A 22,644-nucleotide genomic window follows, 5' to 3' on the forward strand; every position below is an offset into this window, starting at 1 on the left:
TGTAAAGAACGGAAAGAGTATAAAGAAAGAAAAAAGGATGTAGACAGGAGGGCAAGACAGACCTTGGAGGACGCCGAAACATATAGCAGATGGTGGATGATGCTCTAGAAAGGGAGACTGACAGGGTGTAGGTGGGAGAACCAGGAGAGATAAAGTAGTGTTGTAAGAATTAAGGGAGGAAAAAAAAAGCAGTTTTGTAGGAACTAAGGGAGAAAAAAGCAGTGTTTTGGGAAACTAAGGGAGGAGAAAGCATCCAGGAAGACTTTGGGATTGATGGGATTTCTTTAAGAATTTGGGAGATCTGAGAATGTTTATAGGCAGTGAGAAAAGGAGTTATTGTATAAGACGACTAAAGATTAAAGGGTGCTTATCTCATTTGATCTTCACAATAACCTTGCGAAGTAGGTATTATTATTATACTTATTTTATAAAGAAGAAAATTGAGGCGAGAGAGGCCAATTGAGTGGTCCAGACCCACTCACACTAGCATACAGTTAGTAAGATTTGAATCCAGGTTTTTTAAATTCTAAGTCCAGAACTCTGTCCACTATGTCACACTCCCCTCTCATGGAAGAGAAAGAAGAAATGTTATAGACTAATAGGTAGGTAAAAGGTAGGCCTGTAGGATTATTTCTGAGCCTGGAGCAAAAGAAAAGTGAATGGTACAAGATGTAGAGATGTTTTGAAGTATGGAAGTGGAGAGATAAGAAAAAGAAAAAAAATGGCCTTAGTTTTCTCAGAAAAGTAGGAAGGGATCGAGGTCATCTGTTGAGAGATGGATAAGGAAAACAGTTTGGAACAACTGTTATCAGAAATATGATGAGAACAGATGAATGACTATTAAAAAAGACTTTCAAGCAACAATAATAAGCAAACTCTTTAGCATAATGGGCATAATGCAATGGGCATAATGTGCCTGGCACATAGAAAGCACTTAATAAATCCTTGTTGCCTTTTGCCCTCATTTTACAGATAAAAACACTAAGGCCCACACAATTTAAATGAGTTGTTTCTTCTATTTTAATGGGGATAAGAGGACAGATGTGAGCAAAGTTGACAAGATCAGGCAACTGATTGGATATGCAGAATAGGAAAGCATGAGGAATCCAAGTTAGTACAAATTTTTAAACCTTGAAAAATTATTAGAATGGTAAAAAAAACCAATTAGGGAAGTTTAGATGAGGGGAGTAATTGGGGGGGAAAGAAAGTAAATTTAAATTTTGAACAAGTTGAGTTCAATTTGTTTCAGGGACATCCAGTTTGAAATGTAGGAGTGGCAATTTAGTCACATAGAAATGATGCTCATGGAGGAATGTGCTTGACTTGTTGTCTGCTGTCATCATATTCAAAGGCTGAACCCGTTATTCCTAGGGGAACTGTATTTATGGGGAAATCGTTCCTTATTCTTGCCAAGCAGAGATGTTTTACAATTATTTTTGCTATTTAACAAGAGAAAACAAGCCTTGGAACCAGAAATGCTTGGATTTAAGTCCTTTCTCTAACATATAGAGACCAAGTAACTTACTGTCCCAAACAGCTTTCTAACCCTTTCAGTTTCACAAAGGGTACTAATGTGTCTTGGCAGGTGCTTCTTTATCTCTGATGAAGGAGATCCAACCTCTTATCTAACTCTCATCATCAGTCATCATCATCATCATCATCATCATCCTCATCCTCATCATCAATCTTGCTATATTTAAATTAAATAAATGAGTTGCTTTTCACCAGTTGGACTGGGAATCTTCTGACCAGACTACCAGAGGAAAAAAAAAAAAAGATGAAATCTCTTGAAGAAGTAATCTACTCAAATGAATCACCAGGAGCCTAATAGATGACAGCAGCAAGGATCTAAGCAGGGCAATGTAGATGAATAGAATGACTCTCAAAGGAAATGAGACTATTAAAAGTCATTAGCAAAGGGATGATCAGAAATCTACTGAATCTTACAACTTGTCTGATGTGTTAGGAAGCATGAAAGAAGAAACAGCTAATACTAGAGAGAATAACAAGAGATTATTTTGCATGAAAGAAATGGCATAAAGACTATCATCAGGGAAATGTATCCTTTGAAAATGACTAGTCAGGTATTTATAGAGGTAGATAGTTCAAACATAGTATCTATGAAATGTTTGAGGAGGTCCTCAATTGTGTTGGATGGGTCTTCTCTGAAGATCTATTGAAAGACAAGGACAAGAATTGAGCAAGATAAGAATGCATATAGAGGTGGTGATTTGTCTCAATACTATTATGGATCAATTAAAATAAATCATTGTAATTTTTAGAAGAAAAGTGGGAAAGTTGAGGAAATCTTGAGAAAATCATTTTCAATTTGTGGTAAAATTTGGAGAAATATATTGCATTGTTGATTATATAAATTAAACTATTTATTTGCACAAATAAGATTGACTTCAATCTTGCTCAGCTTTATTAAGTATATAAATTTCATTTCAATTATATATCACTCTTAAAAATTCAAATACAATTTACATGGTGGAAAATGGGCACAATGCAAGTATCTTCCCCACTCCTGTGTTTTTTAAAAGGTTCTCAATGACAAGTAGCAGCACTAGAAAGAGATTATACCACCCCATTTCCACTTTGTCCACAGCAGTTTTAACATTCTGTATTCTAAAATTCTATTCACTTTTCCTAAGGTCCTGGATGTTTTAGCACTAACTTTTCAAGTCTTTTCTGAAATCTTCTTTCAAATCTTTTCTGAAGTTTCTTCAAAAGTTAACTTTCTCAAATTCTTGATATTCTTAATACTAAACAAGATAAAAATGTTATTGCTATGTAGAGAAATGTTCAGTTTTTATTTTTTGCTGCTGTTATAAGGAAGTTTTGTATCAAAATTAAGAATACATCCAGGACTTTGCCTGGAAGTCAATAGAGAGAAAATGAAGGAAAAAATCTGTTTCATTTTCCTTTTTCAGAAGACATATTTTAAATGAGCTTACATTGGTCCCTTAAAGATTAGAGTTTATAATCACTTAATATTTGTGTAAAGAAATTAACATTAATGAGGTAGTGAGGCAGGAGGAAGGTTAACAAAATCATGAAACTAGTCCTATGCTTCAGTTTTACTAGAAGACTAGGTTTGTCCATCATAATCTTCATTCACATTTAATGTATCACTAACAAAAGTTGATATTGAATTGGATAATTTTTGCTCTTTTTGTTCTTCATGGACTGTGTATCACAATGACTTATTTATAGATAGTGCTTATAAATGAGCTATTAGGATTGACTAATCTAAGAAATCCAAGGCCTATTAAAAAGTTTTCACATATTTTGAAAATTATCTTTGCATAGTTGAAAATAAAAAACTATAATTATTTTTTAAATGCTAAATAAAGTATTATGGTTCAGAAAAATGCAACAAGGGCAAAAATATAAAAAAAAGTTTTCACATTCAAAAGAGATCACATTTGGGAATATCATTGAAGAACAAAACTCTTTAGGCAATGTAGTATAATATAAGAATACTATATGAAATCAGATGATCAGGTTCTAGTTCCTGTTCAGGATCTAGCTGTATAACCTTCAATAAATCACTAACCTTTGGCCTTCATTTTGATTATATTTAAAATGAGAGGGCTGAACTAGATGATCTCTAACGTTGTTCCCAAGGGGCAACTTCAAGCATCATACTTGATTCAGCATCAAGTTAGCCAGTGACAATGTAATAAGCAATAAAAACAACTCAACTGCCTAGTGACTGTGAGATAAGTATTTCTTCACCCTCTCTTTCACAGATAAAATACAAGAAAGCTCTTAATATGAGAATATCATATATACTTTGCTGCTGTGGTATAGCATAAATAAGAGTAGATATTAATACACTTTGAGGTGGGTGATGTTTTCCTCACCATAAGTAAATGAATTGTGAGAAAGGTAAGAAAGGAAGCAGATCTTTCAGTTCAGGTTTGAATCATTTGATAGGCTCATAGGATAGAAAATCTTTTAGAGTTAGAAGGAAACTTAAGAAATCATTTAGTCCACTTCCTTCATTTATTAAAAAAAGCAGAGCTGAGGCTTAGTATATTGTGGGAAAGTGACTTGTTAAAGGTCTCACAGGTACTAATTAGCAAATTCTAGTTAATTTTGAAACATTCTCTTTCCATCATGCCATTTCTTTTCTTCCAGTGCTCTAGTAGGGTCACGGATTGGACAAGAAGACTAAAAATATTATAACAGAAACAAAAACTTCAGGAACATTCAGATTCCATGTGACCCATACTCTAATATTGGGAAAAGAAATCAAAACTAGATTAAAAAAAAAGGAGAGAAGAAAAAAATTATCTATATACTTTCTGAAATAACAATTTTTCCTGGTATTTTGCTTGTAAATATTAAGCTACTAATTCATGAATTTCTCTTGCTTATTTTAATTTAATGGCTAATTAAAAGAAAATTAACCCATCCCCCCAAGCTGAAGATCCACCTGTTCCAATTGCAGCTCATTTTCATAGCTTTTTTCTCTTAGTTCCTTAAGTTTTTAAAATATGCTGTAAATAAACTGCAAAACTCTATTATTACTAATAGTTATTTACCATTACCAAGTGTTCTTTGGATTTCAAATGCTTGTTTTCTCTCCAGAATAAAAATTTCTTCTCAATACTGAACTTTAAATAATCTGGGTTATGCTATTTAGAAATTGTATGTCCTTACACTAGTCATTAAATCTCTCAACCTTAGCTTCTCCACTGGAAAAATGAAGACAGGGTTGTCTTCAATCTCTAATAATTTTGGTAATAGGATGACCACTAGATTTGGGGTCAGAAAGAAAACCTGGGCTTGAATAGTTGGCCAAATGGCTCAACCTTTCTGAACCTCAGTTCAGTATGTGTGTATGTGTATATGTATAGAGAAAGAGGGAGTTAAAAGATACTAATTAAAAGTTTAGTTGTAACATGATATAGTATTCTAAGACCCCTTTGTTTCTAGCATTCCATCATGGCTAATGGTCCTTTTCTGTTTTCATGGTTTAAGAATTATGGTTCTTAAACTTCCATTTCCAACATTCCCTTGGCCATAGTTTTCACTTAAAGGGCATGATAAGACTTAGAAAAATGTGTACCATCAGGTGCTAGAATAGTACAGAGTATCTTCAATAAGATTCGTAGCCATTCCAAAGAAACTGAACCTAGTAGATAAAGAATAGATGTGGCCTCAATTATGATGTGAAGTTGGATGGGCAACCATTTAGTCTACCAGTAGTGCATTTGAATGCAAAATTGAAGAGGCAGAGAAGAGTCGTATTCATATTCTGGTGAATGTGTAACACTTTAAATGTTTCCTGACACAAAAGTCCATTTTCTTTTTTCAATATTAATATGATCCTAGTCATCCTATATATGGCTGTGAATCATGGAACATCAGAGTCTCCAGAGAACCAAACCTATGTGAGATTCAAATAGCATTTGAGAGACATGTTCGTATTGGTAAACTATGGACAATTATTTGGGTGCAAGTACATCAAAAAGATACCATTAAAGTTATGCATGATTAGAAAAGGAAGAGTTGTCATATGGTGAGAAAGGAACAGATGGACAGCCTGCATGTTGAACTGGCATTAGTGAAATATTAAAAGCCCTAAAGAAAGCCCTTCAGTATGCTGAGTAAATCTATTGTAAAGAATTTATGGGAGTAGGTGGCTAAGAATTATATAGTATGAGAAGGGTTTGTGACCTATAAAGAGGTAGAAGAAATATTTACTTTGATTAGATTACAAAGTCATTAAAGTATCAAAGTACCCCAATTAATGGTCAACCCTTTTCTGTAAACAATTCTAGATTCAAGAAAAAAAAAACTGTTAACATTTAAAATTCAATAGAGCAACTGATTAAAAAAAATTTTGAAATACATTTGTAATCTCATCACCACTTTGGAATGGCTTTGAAAAGAATATAGGAAAATTCAGTGTTGATGAAACAATGTCATTTCCCCCATCACTTCCCTCCGCCAGTGGTGACTGTCCATATGTTAGGTTGCTTTCCATCTGCTGTTAATTTATTCAAAATCATGCATACCTGCTATCAAATGAAATCTGTTCGTGTCTAATGTAAGTCTGAAATAACACAATCGAATCATCTTTAAAAACCCCAAATTCCCTATAAATCTAAGAAATAGTTCCATTTCATCCTCAGGGGAAATGCAATGGACCCAATTACTAGTTCTACCATACTCAAATCATCTGAGAATTTTCTAATGGGAGAGATGGTCTTCTCATCCCCAAACACTGCAAAGGATTTGTTATTCAGTTCTTTTCTGTTCCTATTTTTTTACTTTCTGGTATGACATATTTCCCAGTATCCATTTTTTTATAGTTTGTTAACCTTGACTACAGATGTATGTATAAAAAATTGTTATAACTATTTAATTGTATGAGAAACGTTTAGTGTTGGTAAAATGCATGAGAAATCATTATAATTCTTCCAAAAGATATATATAGCCATTAATTTTAATCCTACTATTTTGCTCCATTTCTTGATATGCCAAGTCATTTACTGTTCACCTAATTAGGATCACTATAATTTCCTATAAATAGAATGTCAAAAAACAAAATTCTGTGACTTAATTCAGACCTGTAAGGATGTTAAGGATTATATTTTTATTTTCAGAGAAACAAAACAAGCACCAAAGAGGGGAAATGGCCTCCCCGCCAAGACACCCAGAAAATTGGTTACAGAATGTAGATCTTCAGATTTTCTGTCCAGGATTATCTGTATACCAACACACTGCCTCTGTAAGTCTAATTTATATATAAGGGCTTAGACTATATTTTTGGTCTGTATAGTCTAAAAAAATTTGTTGATATATAAGGACCTCACCCCAAAGGATCCATTATAAGTCAAATGAAGCTATGGAATTTTGGCTGCTTATTTACATTCAGAATATTTCTGCCTTCAACAATATTTTTCTGTAAAGATATCCAAATGAAATTATATATATATGTATTTATACATACATATGTGTGTGTGTAAAATACTCTGACAGCATTATTATTACACCAACAAGTCAATTCCAGTCAACAAGTCTTTATTAAGCACTTACTATGTTGCCAGGTACTAGGCTAAGTTCTAGAGGTTTTTTAAAAAATCATTCCCTATTCTCATGGAACTTGCAGTCTAATGGGAGAAATAACATGCAAACACTATGTACAGTGAGATAATCTCAAAGGGAAAACATTAGCATTAAGGGGGGTTGGGAAAGACTTCTTACAGAAGATAGAGTTTTAACTGAGAACTAAATGAAGTCAGGGAACTCAGGAAGAGAAGATAAGGAGGGAGAGCATTCCAGGCACTGGATACTGGCAGTAAAAATGCCCAGACCCAAGAGATAAAGGTGTCTTGTGTCTTATTTCAGGAAAAGCAAGGAGACCAGAATAATTAGATCACAAAAATGTGGAAGGGAGAAAGATGTATAGGGAGGAGTTTTTAAAAGTCAAACAGAAAATTTTATATTTAATCCTGAAGATAATGGAGAGCTATTAGAATGGAATGAATGAGGGAAGAGCTAGAATGATATAGTTAGACCTGTGTTTAAAGGAAATCAGTTTGATAGCCAAGTGGAGGAAGGACTGGAATGGGGACAGATTTGAGGTAGGGAGATCCACCAGCAGGCAAAAAGCAACAGTTCAGGCATTAGGTAATGAAGACTACATTGAATGGCAGCAATATTAGAAAAGGGAGCATATATGAAACATTATAAAGGTAAAAATAATAAGACTGGGTAAAATGATTGAATATAGGGGGATTGAGAATAAGGAATCAAGGATGGACATCTAGGTAGTGGGCTTAGGTAGATGAAAGGATGCTGATACTCTTGATAGGAACAAGGAAGTTAGGAAGAAGGGAGGCTTTAGAAGAATAATGATGAATTCACTTTTGGACATGTTGAATTTACAATGTGTATGGGACAATCACTTTCAAATGTTCAATAGGCACTTGTAGACACAAGACTAGATTTTGGGAGAAAGATTATGACTGGATAAATAGATGTGAATCTCATGGAGTCAATAATTATTTTTTTTAAATGCTGAATCCCATATCTTTTTCTCAGTCCTAATCTTCTTTACCACTCTATGGTTTTTGATACTTTTGACCAGTGATGTCAAACTTAAATAGAAACAGGACTACTAAAATGTATATAAGGATTCCTATGGGAAGCATATTGACTTAGAAAACCAAATATAGATGTCACCTATATCTTATCTGTGTTTTATTTATTTTGTTAAATATTTTCCAATTATATTTTAACCTGGTTCAGAGGGAGTGTTGTGGGCTACACTGATGCTTCTAGAATAGATGAACTCCTAAGATTTCTTCCAGTTCTCATTCTATGAATTTACACTTTTCATGTAGGCAATATCACAACCTAGTTCCACTACAAGAACCTTGTTAGCTTTGCATAAAGCCATAGATTTTGGAGGTAATACCCAATTCAGCTGTGGCATGTGATAATAATGTGCACATACTTAGCTGCCTGTGAAGTGTTAAATAAAATTCTTTTTATAAATATTTAATAAGCATACATTACAATGTCTATAAGACTATCAGCAATATTTCAAGTTCTGCTCTTACAAAATGGAGAAAATAACAAAAAGCACATTAATACTATTTGGATTTCAATATGCATCTGGGACAACATCTGGTCAACAAGATAATTAATTTTCTGCAACTTTACTTCAAGTGGACTACTATAATAACTTCCTAATGTTAGGACTTCAGTCTTGACCCTCTGTAACATACTAACTTTTGTTGTTGAGTCATTTCAACTGTGTCCAATTCTCTGTGATCCTATTTGGGGTTTTCTTGGCAAAGATACTGTAATAATTTGCCATTTCTTTCTCCAGCTCATTTTACAGATGAGGACCTGAGGTAAACAGTACTTAGTGACTTGCCCAGGGTCACACAGGTAGTATCTAATTGAAATTTGAACTCAGGTCTTTCTGATTCCAGGGCACAATGCTCTGTTCATTGCACTACCTAAATGACTAATATATCTAGCACTTACTGTTAAAGTGAACTTTCCAGTACATAGCTCTCTATGATTCTATTGCTCTCTCACACCAAAAGTTTTAGTGACTCCTTATTGTCTCCAGAATAAAACCTGACTTCTTTAGTCTAGAAGTTAATACCAGGTATACAAATTAGCCCAACCAACAACTTTCTTCAGATATTTTACATCAAATGGACTAGTTAACTTTACTTGAGTATATATAAACGTCCAGGTCTTTATTTGAGTTTGTTGATTCACCTAGAATACTCTTTTCTCCCAATTTCTACTCATCCAGTTTATACTCATTCTTGAGCCCTGGGAATAACAGCACCTTCCAGATCAGACCCTGCTTTGAACCAATTCTGCAAAGCCACCATCCAAGCATTTATTCACTACTTATTATGTGTGGGGACTGCATTGAGTGCTGATGACCTAAAGAAATGCAAAAACACTGTCCTTGCCCTCAATGAGTTCATATTTTTTTAATCAGTTTTTTTTTTTATCAGTTTTATCAGTTCTAATTGCTATTTTCAGTTTTTTATATGATCCTAATTATCCCAAATATCCCTTCTTCTTTCTTTTCTCTGAGAAACATCCTATATGACAAATAGTATTTTTAGAAAGAGGAAAAAAAGACCTCATATTTTAATGTTTGAAGCAAGCAAACAACTATGTACATATAAGATATATATTATATATATATAAAGCATGTATATATACATATAATAGGGAGGTTATGTCACAGAGAAGGAGCTATCAGTGAACTTGGGGGCTAGGGAAGGGGACAGAGACACCAGAAAAGGTCTCTTGTAGCAGGTGAGAATTGAGATGAGACTTGAAGAAAGCAAGGGGAAATAGGGGAACAAAGACAAGGAGGGAGATCTGGTAAGGACAGCCAGTAAAAGGGCAGAGTCAGGAAATGAGTGTTGAAAATAAGAATATTAAAAATGTCAGTGCCTCTGAATCACAGATTAGGTGAAAGAGTAAAATTTTAGAAGAAGAAAGGACCAGGTTGTGAAGAGCTTTAAAAGCCAAGTAGACAAGGTAATATTTTATCCTAGAGGTAATAAAGAGCCAATGGAGTTTATTGAATGGAGGTATGAGGATGGGGTGACATGGTCAGATCAGAATTTTAAGAAGATTACTTTGGTGGCTGAGAGGAGGATGATTTAGAGTAAGGAGAGAAGACTAGGTAGGGATACCAAGTAAGTGTGAAGTGTACCAGGATTATGACTGTAAACAGAGAAGAGAGAGATATATACAAAAGGTATTGTGAAAGCAGAAATGATTTGGCAATAGATTGGATATGTGCAATTGCTATGAAAAAGGTTCCACCACCAAAACAAACTGAAGCCATCACCATGAACAAGACTGGCAACTCAATCTAGTTGAAGCAGAGTGAGATTAAGTGACTTCTAATGGTTTCCCCTACAACTAGCATTCTACCATTAGAAAATATAACTTAAAATAATTAAAATAGTAAATTCACTTGTCCTTTATTCAATGTTATTATAAATGGGCAGGGAACCAAAGTCACCAAATGAGCAACAGCATAATTTAGTAATAGAGCTTTTCATTCAAGGACTTTTGGAACTTTTGTTGGAGGTACAGGCAGCCTTAAAGTCCTCCTTTGACACTTCATCAGTATACATGGAGGTAGCCTCAGACTCATAATATGCCCTACCCAAGCTAGAAAGGATTAGACAATAGGTCTGGAAGCAGATTGTGTCTGGACCTGTGCAAGCTGTAATTTGGAGCTAGCTAAGTGCAGAAAGGCTCATTAAGAAAATTTACTAATCACTAATTAATCATTACTTTCTGACCACCATGTAATTATTTTTAACACAGCATCTCAGGAACACAGTCGACAATCACCCATAATCTATTGGTGGGGAGAAGGCTCACAGTTAATAAATTGTAGAATTTTAAAATACTAAAATAAATGATGGAGAGGGGGAGAAGGAAAAAAGAAGAGACATAGAAAATGTGAGAGGAACAGGGGAAGAGAGAAGGAGGAAGAGAAGTATAGGAAGACAAAGTAGGTAAATAGGGAGAGGATGAAGAGGAGAAAGGAAAGATGGAGAAGAGGAGCAAAAGTGGGAAAGCAGAGAGACAAAGACAGAAACAGAGAAAGAGACAGAGGGAGGGAGAAGAGAGGGAAAGGGAGAGAGGCATAGAAGGAGAGAAAGACGATACAAGAAGGTAAATGAGAAAGAATGAGGAAAGAGGGAAGAAAGTGAAGGGAGGAAAAAGAAGAAAGGTAAAAGAGGGAGAGAGAGATAGAAGGGAAAGGACAGAGACAAAAAAGATGGAAAGAGGGCAGAAGAGGAAGAAATAAAGGATAGGAAGAGGAAGGATAAGAAAAGGAAAAAGGAGGGAAGGAAGGGAAAAATACAGAAGCATCTAGAGTATACCAAGTAGAAAGAAAAGAGGCCCATGAATGATGCTTTCAAGATGCAGTTAAACAAAATAGAAAGCTCATCCACTACACACACACACACACACACACACACACACACACATATATATATCTATATATCTATATCTATATCTATATCTATATCTATATATATATATCTACATAAATGTGATATCACATTTATGTAGAGATAATATATATGTATATGTATAAATATATATTTGGACAAACATTAAAAATAGACAACAAATTAGGCCCAAAATTGAATAAAGTGAGTTGGACTGCAAAGTTCTTTAATATACAAATTTTCCCTGAAACAAAGACCAATGTTTCTAATTCCAGTATTCTACTAGTGGTATCATAGGGCTAGAAGTAATGCAGCACTAATCTAAAGAATTGAAAAATGAATATCACCAAGCAGCAGCACAAAGGCATATAGCAAATGTCATTAGGTATTTTTTTTTTAAGTAATTACAAAGAAGACCTGAAAGATAAAATGTATGGGTAAAAAAGAAGATAGACAGATTACTTGGTGAGAGGAAAAGATAAACAATGGATAGCCATCTGATGTATGTCCACTGATATTATTAAAGTATCAAGAGTAACAAAGCATTTTCTGTGAAGATACATATAGTCCAAGATGATTATTCACAGATTGGGGCAACTGACCATATTGATGAAATCATAAATCCATTTTAAGTACTGAGTATTTCAGAGATCTAGCAATCTATATTTTGACATTATATGATATAGATTCTAATACTTTGTATGCTAAGTTCCCTGTAAGCTCTAATATTTTTGCTTCTTCATTCAAGAATATATTGAGGATCTTTGAGATCAAAGTAAGTACAATACAAATGTGGGTGTTATATTACTATTTTGCAAGAAATTTGGGGGGAAATGATTTTTACAGGTGATTTATTCCAAATTTGATCTATATTGGACAAATATTCATTAGTAAAGCCCCAAGTTTCATATTCAGATGCATATCTTTAATTTTCTGTTTTGTGCATCATTCTGGTTTGGTGCCATATTTTTCATTAGTAGCAAATAGTATTATTAGATTACTTGACTATAAATCTTATTTAAACTATCAACATTTCTAAATGTTTCAAATAAGGGGGAAAGCAATTTTTTCTGCAACCCTAAGAATTTAACTTGCCTGATTTAAGATATTATTAAAGCACTAATGATGTTAAAGTAAATTATATAAAAATACTTACCGGTTCTCTTTTTTCTTATTCTTCAGTGGGTCAATTAGGCGAAGAGTATCTCTGATCACTGCTACTTTTACTTCTTCATCGACAAGACTTGGGACATTTTCAAACACCCCTGGAGAAAGCTTGAATTACAAAGGATTCTATGTTACAGTGAAGACAGTTTTTTTCAGTTCTAAATGCATACTCTCTTCATTTTCTGTATCAGCTTAAGCTGTATTCCTATCTATTAAGTTGTGAAAATGTTAGAAGGTAGAATACCAAAAGACAATGACTCAGTCTTATAGATGATAGACCTTTTATATAAAAATAATTAACTTTTTAAAACGATGATAACAAAGCACATTATGTATATTATCTCATTTTATCTTCACAACAACATAGTGATTTAAGGCATCTAAGTATTAATGTCTTAGGAAGTGGGGAAACTGAGGCTCAGCTAAGTAATACAATATTCCCATAAGTTATGGAACTGGTAAGTAGCAGGAAAAATGTGAAGCCAATTTTGTTTCTATACACCAAATACAATTAATGTGGGGATATTATTTTATACACACACATACTCTCATAATTTTGCAAGGAATTTACCAGAATTGAATTTTACTAGTGATCTTTATACTTGTAATGGTATAATAGTATAGTCCGCAGGTGAGTATGAAGATTTAAAATATCTGTCATTTATTAGCTATGCAATTTGTTTTGCTGAACATTTGAACCTTACTTTCCCTACCACTAACTGGGTGATAATAATTTTTAATAGATAACAATCTAATGACCTCATAGGAAATGCACTCCTCTTCCTTTTCAGGGGAAGTAGTTGTGAGAGACTAGAAAAATATCCAGATTTGAACATAGGGGATATGACTTCAAATCTTAGCTTTGTCATTCTTTTGCTATGTGTTCTTGACCCCATCATATTATCCTTTAGTTTCAGTCTCACATGATAAAATGGGAATAATAATACTTATAATACCTTCCCCTCTCTCCACCATAGGGTTATCTTAAATATCATGTGATAAATTATATTAAAATCCTTTGTAATTCATAAATGAAAGAAAAAAATTAGTATGGAGCATAGAGAACTGGTCTCAGAGTCAGAATGACTTGAATACAAGCACCACCTTTTATATACATAAAACTCACATATGTAATAAAAATTCACATGTGTAATATAACATATATTTTATATGCACATATGTAATAGGGAGATATATAAAAAGGTACGGATATATAAAACATATATAAACATACGTGTATATACGTGTATGTACATGCATATATACACATAAAGATGGTGACTCAAGATAAGCCACAGAACCTCTCAGTTCCCCTTAGCATGTATGTATGAAGTCTTATGCTGTAAGTTTTAAAGCAGTTGCTGATCTGCAGCAGTAGATGTGGAGTTTTCTTGTCAGAAGACCAATGAAATCACAACTCTATATTTTTAAAAATTGGGAACACTTTATGTATGTTATTATAAAAATGATCAAAAGATTTGATAATAATTTTTAAAAAGACAATGCATTTATATTTGTGATCCAGACATGTCAACAAGATTAAATCACATTCACATAATTTCAATTAGATGATCTCTTGGGTAATCACTAATCAGTACATATCAAACCTGATGGAAAAGAATAGTCATTTCTAGGTTTCATTATCTTAATAACATGAAAGATTGGCACGTGGATATTGCCACATGATGTTCCAAATTCAACAAAATTGAAAATATTCAAACTTGAAACAACATTATCAGTATATTTATAGATGTTTTAAAGATCTTAAAAGTTGATGGAATATCAAAAATCTAGATCAGAGTTCAAGCAGATTGGGTTTTCCCCTCCCTTCCCATCTCTACCCCTGAGGAAAATTCATAGGAGGACTTGCACAAAACACAGAATGGACAGGCTTGAATGGGACATAATCTATAACACTGGAATCAATAACTACATTAATATATTACAAATCTATCAAATTATTGTTGTAAAACATTCTCTAAAATGGTATGGAAGTGACTATGGATTTTGGAAGGATACTAAGGCTATTGTGAGAGCCCACAATTTATCAAGAATGACTGAATCAGCAAGCCCCACATGAAACCATGAAGGGTAACAGAACTGGCAGGGAAAGATTATGTATCTCCTTGGAATAAAAAGGCCTAATTGTCTAGGAAGTTGCTTGAATTTAGAAAAAATACAAATTCCTCTGCTCTTCTTGAACTTTAGCTCTCTAATCTTCAACAAATTTCCTGAACTTTACACTCAGATCAACAACAAACTCACTCACTCTACTCAGACCCTGAGATTTCACTATCCTGTACAGTATTTGTGTAATCAGCTAGCTTTGCCTCTGGTCTACAATCATTCTTGTCCTATTTTCCTTGGCAAAGGTTATCCTTCTACTCTTCTTTCTACTCCAACTATTTCCTTAATTACTGAGGTATTCTGGCCCTTCCTCAGAGCCAGCTATGTCAGTAGAATCCAAACTCTGACTAGTCCAAGCCAAGTTTGAAACTCTTGGAGTTTAGATTTATCAGTGGACTATATCTGTGGACTATCTACTGAGGACCAACCAGCTAGACTAGAAAAGGCACATCCAGAGGTTTAACTACTAGAGGATGGTGTGGCTTTTTTTGGCCACACCAACTCATGAAGATCCGTTCTTAAGAAGTAGTAACAATATGACTTCCATTGAGAGAGGAAGGCCCCAGATAGAAAAAAATGAATCCTTTTTTTTGAAACTTCAATCTCAAAAATATTTATAATACAGAAGATGCCGAAAAAAAGAGAGAAAGAGAGAGATATCTTACCTCTTGCTCATGTTCTATTCTCATGCTGGGGTTTGCATTTACTTCTAGCAATATAGGCTTCAAATTTCTCATTAAAAGAATGTCGAATCCTAAAATCTGAGGATGAGAATAGAATGAGTCACCTCTGTGAGCCAAAGTTGTCTTTCAGGTACTACAATTTACTACTGTTGGCAATTCTACCTTCACTGTGATTGCCTAAATATACATAGTATTTTGTAAATATTTCCATACATATGTATCCTGTTTTAGGGAGATTACAAAAATGTTAATATCTATTTTACAAATCTGGAAACTAAGACATGGGGAAGTGAGGGGACTTACCCTAAATGTATAAAAGTTGTATATAACATTATCCCAACTTTACAAATGGCACAAAAATAAACACACAAAAAATGGGAGGCCTATAGAAGCAAAGTGATTTGAATAGTCGTACAATTGATAAAGGGAAACTACTACTGTCCCCAATTTTACATTTTATACCAAAAAAAAAAAAAAAACCAAAAAAACTAAGAATGGTCACAGAGTTTAAATGATTTGTCCACAATGAAGTAAGTACTAAGTGAGAGAACAAGGATCAGGGTCTAGCTTTTCTGATTCCAGATATACTGCTTTTCTTCACCATTTTCTTATTCCAGATTTATCTACTCTTTTTGAAATGGAAATTCAGATGGACATTTTATGCAAAGCTTCGTTGTCTTTCTCTCAAGTTACAGAAAGAAAAGGAATAGAAAGTCTGTGGGAAACTATAAGCATTACAGACTTGCTTAATAATACATGGCCAAAGAACAAGAATGATTGTGCTTCTAAGACAAGGAAGTAATATCATCTATTTAAGTTTAGACTTGGCCTGGGAAATGAAATGTTCATGAAAGGACAAGGACCAATGAGCAGAAGAAGGCAATGTTTATCATTCTTAATCATCAAGTGCTAAGTTTCTCAGCCTTCCGTGATGATACATGCTTCCTGCTTTCAATTCTCATGGCATAGTTCTAGTCCATCTGATATGTAAGGTAAGAGTTAGCAAATGAAACATCACAAGAAGGTCACTATAAGGATACAAGCCAAGCTTGGATGAACATTCATCAGTAGAAGCTTTTATCTACTACTCAAGTAGAATCACTTCCACCCTCTTTTACTCATTTATAAAGGAAGGGACCTCTAAGGTCTTTTCTAGTTCTAACATTCAATTATGTTTCAATAAATGGACACCTGTTAGAATGAACCTCAATAACAAATTTTAGTCTCACTCTTTCTCATATATATTTCTTTAGCTGTCTATTATTGGAGTTTTTTCTGTGAAAGGAGAGTGAAGTTCTTTGATTCTTTCCAGATCCAATATTCCATTTTCTGTGTTCTAACATTACATGTTTTATGTTCTAAGGTCTTTTTCATTTCTAGAGGTTTTTGTGTTTTAAAGTTTCTAATAAGAGGAATCTTCTCAATTATAATTCTGTATGATTCTGTGAATTGAAAGGCTTACCTGGAAGCATGTTGGCCCAGGCCTTCCTGCTGGTATATCAGATTGATAAAACACTTTGAGCTCTGGTGTCAGCGCAATAACTGTCTTAATCACCAAAGAAATAATATCCGACCAGATTTTCTTGATATCAACTCCTTTGGAAGAAAGTCTACAAAGGATGCTGGAAAAAGTCCTTTTGCTACCAGTATTGACATTATCAGAATGAATGAAGTTTCCACTGTGGATATTCAATGAATAGTTGGTTAAGTGCATAAATACATGATGTAAATTTCCAAAGTTAGGCTCCTGATATGGCTCTGTACAAAATCTAGAGAGTCCATCTTTGGCTATATAAATCTCTAATGGTTCTAAAGACTTTAGTAAGACGTACAGACGAATATCAAATTTTAGTTTGTCTATAAGGAGAGGTTTACAGATGTATTCCTGGACCACAGCTGGCCTGCTCTGGAGATTTCCTGCTATTCGAATGTCACTGGGGTCTTTAATGAGGTAGATTCCATCACCTTGACAACCACCATCAGGTTTTACAATGAAAGTGGGCTTCCAGGAGGGGTCACCATCTTTCACCATTCGAACCTGAAAGGAATAAAGAGGAAAAACAAGAAAGGTTAACACAAAAAATGATTTCCTTGACTTATTTAAAGAAGCTAATCAAGAAGAGGTTGATAAGACACAAACTAGGACACAGAAGGACTACTAAGGGAACAAATTCTAAAAAGCAGAGCTGTATAATGGAAAAGGCAATGAAAAAAGTTGAGTCTGAATGCCAGCTCTGCCTGTTACTAATTAAGTGATCTTAGATAAGTCCTTTCAGCTCTCTGAGTCCCAGGTCCCTCATGTGTACAATGGTTGGACTAGTAAGCTTACCAAACTGTTGTGAAAGTCAGATGAGATGAGAGATGGAACTCACTTTTGTCAACTTTAAAACTATATAAATATCAGTTATTCTTCAATACTTAAAGTATCTATGGCAGCATCAATGTAGACCTCTGATAGTACAGTTCCTAATACTTTCAGAAAATGACTTCATGATTTGCTAATACTTTCAGAAAATGACTTCATTAACCTGTGGCAAAACTGGGGGTGAGCATATTCACACTTAGAAAGATAGGACATACAGTCCATCACCAGACTGGTCCTTAAAGCTTTTCTAACTTGATAAAAGCTGCCAAAACTCACACTTTACTGGCACAGACTTTTATAATCTAAGTCTTCAAAATGGAGTTTTAGTCTGAAGAAGAAAAGATAGAGGGGCATGACAGCGGCCTTCAGGTATACAAAAGCTGGTGTAGAGAAGAATGATTGCATTTGTCCTGTGTTTCTTCAGAGGGAAGAATTACAACCAAAGAAAATATAGGGAAGAAGATTTCAATTCAATACTGGGAAGAAACTTAAGATAAAAATTTTAGAGCAAAGTGAGAGCAATGGGAGCTTTAAAGAAGAGAATGACAATATAAAATTGATACATTAGAAAAACTACTACTCTGTTAGTATAGGATTAGGGGAGAGAGAGAAAGCAGAGATAGAAAAACCAATTAAGATATTTTTGCAGTAATTAAGCAATTCTAAATGATTTTGTAATCTTTTATCTTGATCCTCACAACACCTAGATAAGGTAGATGGTACAGAGAACACCATCTTCATTTAAGAGACATAGAGGCTGAGACTCCAAAGAGAAGTAGTAACTCAATGTCACAAAGCTAATAAGCAGAAATGGGAATGTAATATACTTATGGCCAGAGAAAATACATCTCTCAATATGAACTAAACTAGTCTTCATAGATCATAACTTCCTATTAGTTTATCACCCCTTGTTCCTCACTCCTCCTAAACCTATTTTTCGTTCTTACCCTGACTGCTCCTTTTTTGCCATCTATTCCTTATTCTCCCCATCTTTTGCCCCTGGTCTGTTCTCACTTTCTTCCCTTTAGAATTTTAGATTCTTATTAAGACCAATGGTTCATCACTTTGATGATAAAGCATTTTCTACCTTTGCATTCTTAGCCTTCTTGTCCTATAATGTTATTCATCCCAACAAACCCCAAATTATCGGTTAACCCTCCCAACATCTAACTTTTCTATTCTCACTTGCATGTGCTACTAAACACTGCTGAAATAAGTCAGGCAAACATGATGAATCCACTACAAATTTATGACATCTAATCTCAACTAGACTTTCACTCCTACACAGTAAGCCTCTTATTTTTTTTTTTTAAATGCAGTTGTTGATTTAAAACTTGAATGCAAAAAAAAGAAAAAAATGGAAAAAAGAGATAGAAAAAGAAAAACAAACAAAAAATATGTGCTCAGCAGAACATCATGGAGAAATCAAAATATATAATGATATATTTCCATTAGAAGAAAGCATATGTAATAATGGAAGACATTGTATTCATAATTGTCCATTATGTCTTTACTTCCTTGTAGGTTTTCTTTTGTTCTCTGTTGTGCCCATTTTTACTTTATTCCCTCCACTTCTCCCAGTTAAACATGTATATATTTATTTTTGTATGAATGTGTTTATATGTGTGTAGATGTATGTATGTAATTATATATACAACCCTCATATACATATACACATATACATACACACACATATACATATGTACAATACATACTTATATACATGTGCATATACATACATACATTAAGACAATATCAAAATGGCTGACATATAATGTAGATTTCTCTCTTGAATCAATCTTTTTTAAGTTTGACTTTATGTACTTTTTCTAATAAATTCTGCTCCTGTTCTTATTTTGCTTATACATATTTCTTATTTCCTATCTCTGCTAATTCTTCTACTTTACTTCTACCTGTTAACTTGCCTTGCAATTACTTAAACCTCCCCACCCCACCTCCAATCTCTCATTTTCCAATGATTGATTTTCTATTACACTCCTCAAAAAAGCAATTGCAAATCTTCTCTTCTATCTTCAAGCCTCACCTAGTTCACTCCTCCTCCCCCTTTTCTCTCAAAGAATTTCCTCCCACTTTTACAGAAAAAAAAGTCAAGGCCACGCATCTGTTGGGAGTTAGATGTTCTCCTTTATTTCATACCTCAAAACTCCTTCAACATCAGTCCCTTTTTCTCCTCCTTTGCTCCAGATCTCTGATGAAGTATTCCTCCTTCTTGTCAAGACCAATCTCTATTTGTGTTCTTGCTCCTTACTCCTCTGGGGTCTCACTTCCTCAATGACTTCTCTACTCCCTCCCCCACTATATCTTTACTCTCTATCTACTGGTTTTTTCCTTGCTGCCTATAAACATGTCAGGAGGTATCTCTCATCTTTAAAATAAAAAAACATATCTAGGTTAAAACAACTTTGAAAGCTGTAAAAACTCTGATCAATGCAAAAATAATGATTTCAGAAGATCAATGATAAAGTATGTTATCTTTCACTACCTGTGATGAATTCAAGTGCAAAATACAATATACATTTTTTCTAAACAGAGTCAATGAGGTATAAATTGTTTTGCTTGATTATGCATTTTTGTTACAATGAATTTTCTCCCCAATGAGGTCGATGATAAGTAGAAGAAAAAAGATTTGGTTAAGTCAAAAGTAATTTTAAAAAATCTACCATATTCTCAGGCTATTTATTCTATATCTTTTCTCCCTTCCACATCCAAATTCCCAAAAGAGTTTGTTGATTCTACCTCTACCAACTCTTGCTTATCTCTCCTCCTTGCTCAGACAGCCATCATCTTCTTTCAGGCTTTTCATTACTAGAGTAATTACAACTACTACTGTAACTTTCTAATTGGTTTCCCTGCTCTCCTCTCCTCTCTAATCTATCCTCAACACAAAAATTTTGTAGGACTGACTACATTGCTCTGCTGTTCACAACTCTTCACTTCCTCACCTTCAGCTCTTGGAATCCCCAACTGCCTTCCTTCAATGCTTAGTTTTGGTGTTGTTTATAGTGTTTTTATTCTCTCCTTAAATTTTTATGTTTCTAATGATCTATCAATCCATTACTTCAATAAGATATATGCTTTTGGAGGGTAGTTACTGTTTTCTTTTTTTTTTTTTGGGGGGGGGGGAAGGGGGAGTGTTGGCCTTTGTATCTGTGGGACCTAGAACTTAATACTCGCTTAAATTTCTTTTGTTGTCCAATTCAATGTAAGAGTCCCAAGTAGCATCTCCATACTCTGGATTTTACTGATTACTTTCCCCACTATATTTCTAAATGAAGCTTCTGCCAATTCCTTAGGCACTATCAGTTACTTTGAGCTTGTAAAAGAGCATTAACAAGGAAGAAACATTTAAGACTTTAATAATGCCTCACATCAATTATTTCTCCTTGTCAGCAAGATTTGAGAATGTAGCATCACAAGAAATCAATTTCATTCTGCAACATAACTCAATGGGGCAACCTTTCTTAGAACTCTGACCTTGATGTTTGGGTAGTTATTTAATATGCATCTAATGCATAAGTACATTTGGCATCTTGCAGTAACAACAAATGTACCACACAAATGATGATTATAGATCAGGAAATGAAAAATGCCAAGCTTACACTGATGGGTGATTCTCTCCACTAAGGATTTTTGTTAGGCTGAAGATGCCAGTGACTCAATATATTACTGAGAGCAGTATTTTCTCCTTTGAGGGTAGTAGATATGTTTCAAATAAATTAGACTTCATGGTCAATAGTCTCAGCTATTCTGTGTCACTGAATATTTCTTATGCTCTTTCCGTAAAAAAGAAACACCCCAGTAGAAAAAGCACTAGACCAAAAGTAAGAAAAATCTGAGTTTTAGTCATTAAATAAATGTCTGTGTGACCTTGGCAAGTTTTTTCTTCTCTTTGGACCCAAGTTTCCTCATTTGTAAAATGAAGAGTTTGGGTCCTGGGAAATGACCACGATAGCAAAATCAAAAAGCATCAATAAAACTTTTTTTTTTTTAAATGAAAGGGTTAGACTAGATAATCTGCAAGATCCCTCATAGTTCTGATATTCTTTGCTCTACCTTTCCTTCTAACCTTTATATTCTATGTTCTAAGTTACCTTTTAACCCTGTATTATAAAATTATGTTCTAAGATTCCCTTCTAACTCTTTACAGTCTATGACTAAATACTATGTACATTAAGTTTAAATAAATGTTATATCAACATATCCTGATTGAGATGGGGAATTCTTTTAACACAGGATATCAAATTGGTATCAGAAAACCAATGAGCTTCATATTTTTTAGTTTCATAACTGATTGTTTATAAAATGTTAGAATCTCAGTACTAAAAGAGACCTTAAAATTATCTCATTAGACTGCTTAATTAAAGGGTGAATTCTCTCTACAACATCCTTGAGAAGTGGTCATCCAACCTTTTTTAAAACAGTTTCAGTGATGAGAAGCTCACTTCTTAATCTGGCAAACCATTCCACTTTAGGAATGTTCTTCTAATTATTAGGAAGTCCTTTCTTATATTGAACCCAAATCTATTTCCCTGAAACTTTCACTTCTTTGTTCAGGCACTATCTTCTGATATTACGCCAATATAATCATAGAATATTAAAACCCAAAGGAAGCAACTTTCTTGTTTTGAATATAAGGAAAATGAGGGAGACTGAGAGGTTGTGACTCAATCAAGGTCACAAAGTTCATTAAAAGTAGAATCAGAACTATGTCCCAGGTTTTCTGCCTGCTAGTATAATATCATTTGTCTACTACATTATAAGCTTCTTGAGAGAACACATTTTTCATTGTCTT

At 34.0% G+C, this 22,644-nt stretch overlaps 1 protein-coding gene across 5 annotated transcripts in view; it reads right to left on the reverse strand.

Moving 5' to 3' along the window:
• Positions 1-22,644, reverse strand: part of TTLL11 (tubulin tyrosine ligase like 11) — a 274,372-nt gene that overhangs the window by 182,950 nt on the left and 68,778 nt on the right. For all 5 annotated transcript variants that reach the window (XM_051979567.1, XM_051979566.1, XM_051979571.1 and 2 more), the window contains 3 exons: positions 16,929-17,504; positions 15,449-15,544; positions 12,646-12,764 (listed from right to left, as the gene is read on the reverse strand). In XM_051979567.1, the coding sequence (XP_051835527.1) occupies positions 12,646-12,764; positions 15,449-15,544; positions 16,929-17,504 (791 nt within the window). The remainder of the gene's footprint in view (positions 1-12,645; positions 12,765-15,448; positions 15,545-16,928; positions 17,505-22,644) is intronic.

The sequence above is a fragment of the Antechinus flavipes genome, chromosome 2 (genome assembly GCF_016432865.1).
Source record: "Antechinus flavipes isolate AdamAnt ecotype Samford, QLD, Australia chromosome 2, AdamAnt_v2, whole genome shotgun sequence".
In the NCBI taxonomy this organism is placed as follows: Eukaryota; Metazoa; Chordata; class Mammalia; order Dasyuromorphia; family Dasyuridae; genus Antechinus; species Antechinus flavipes.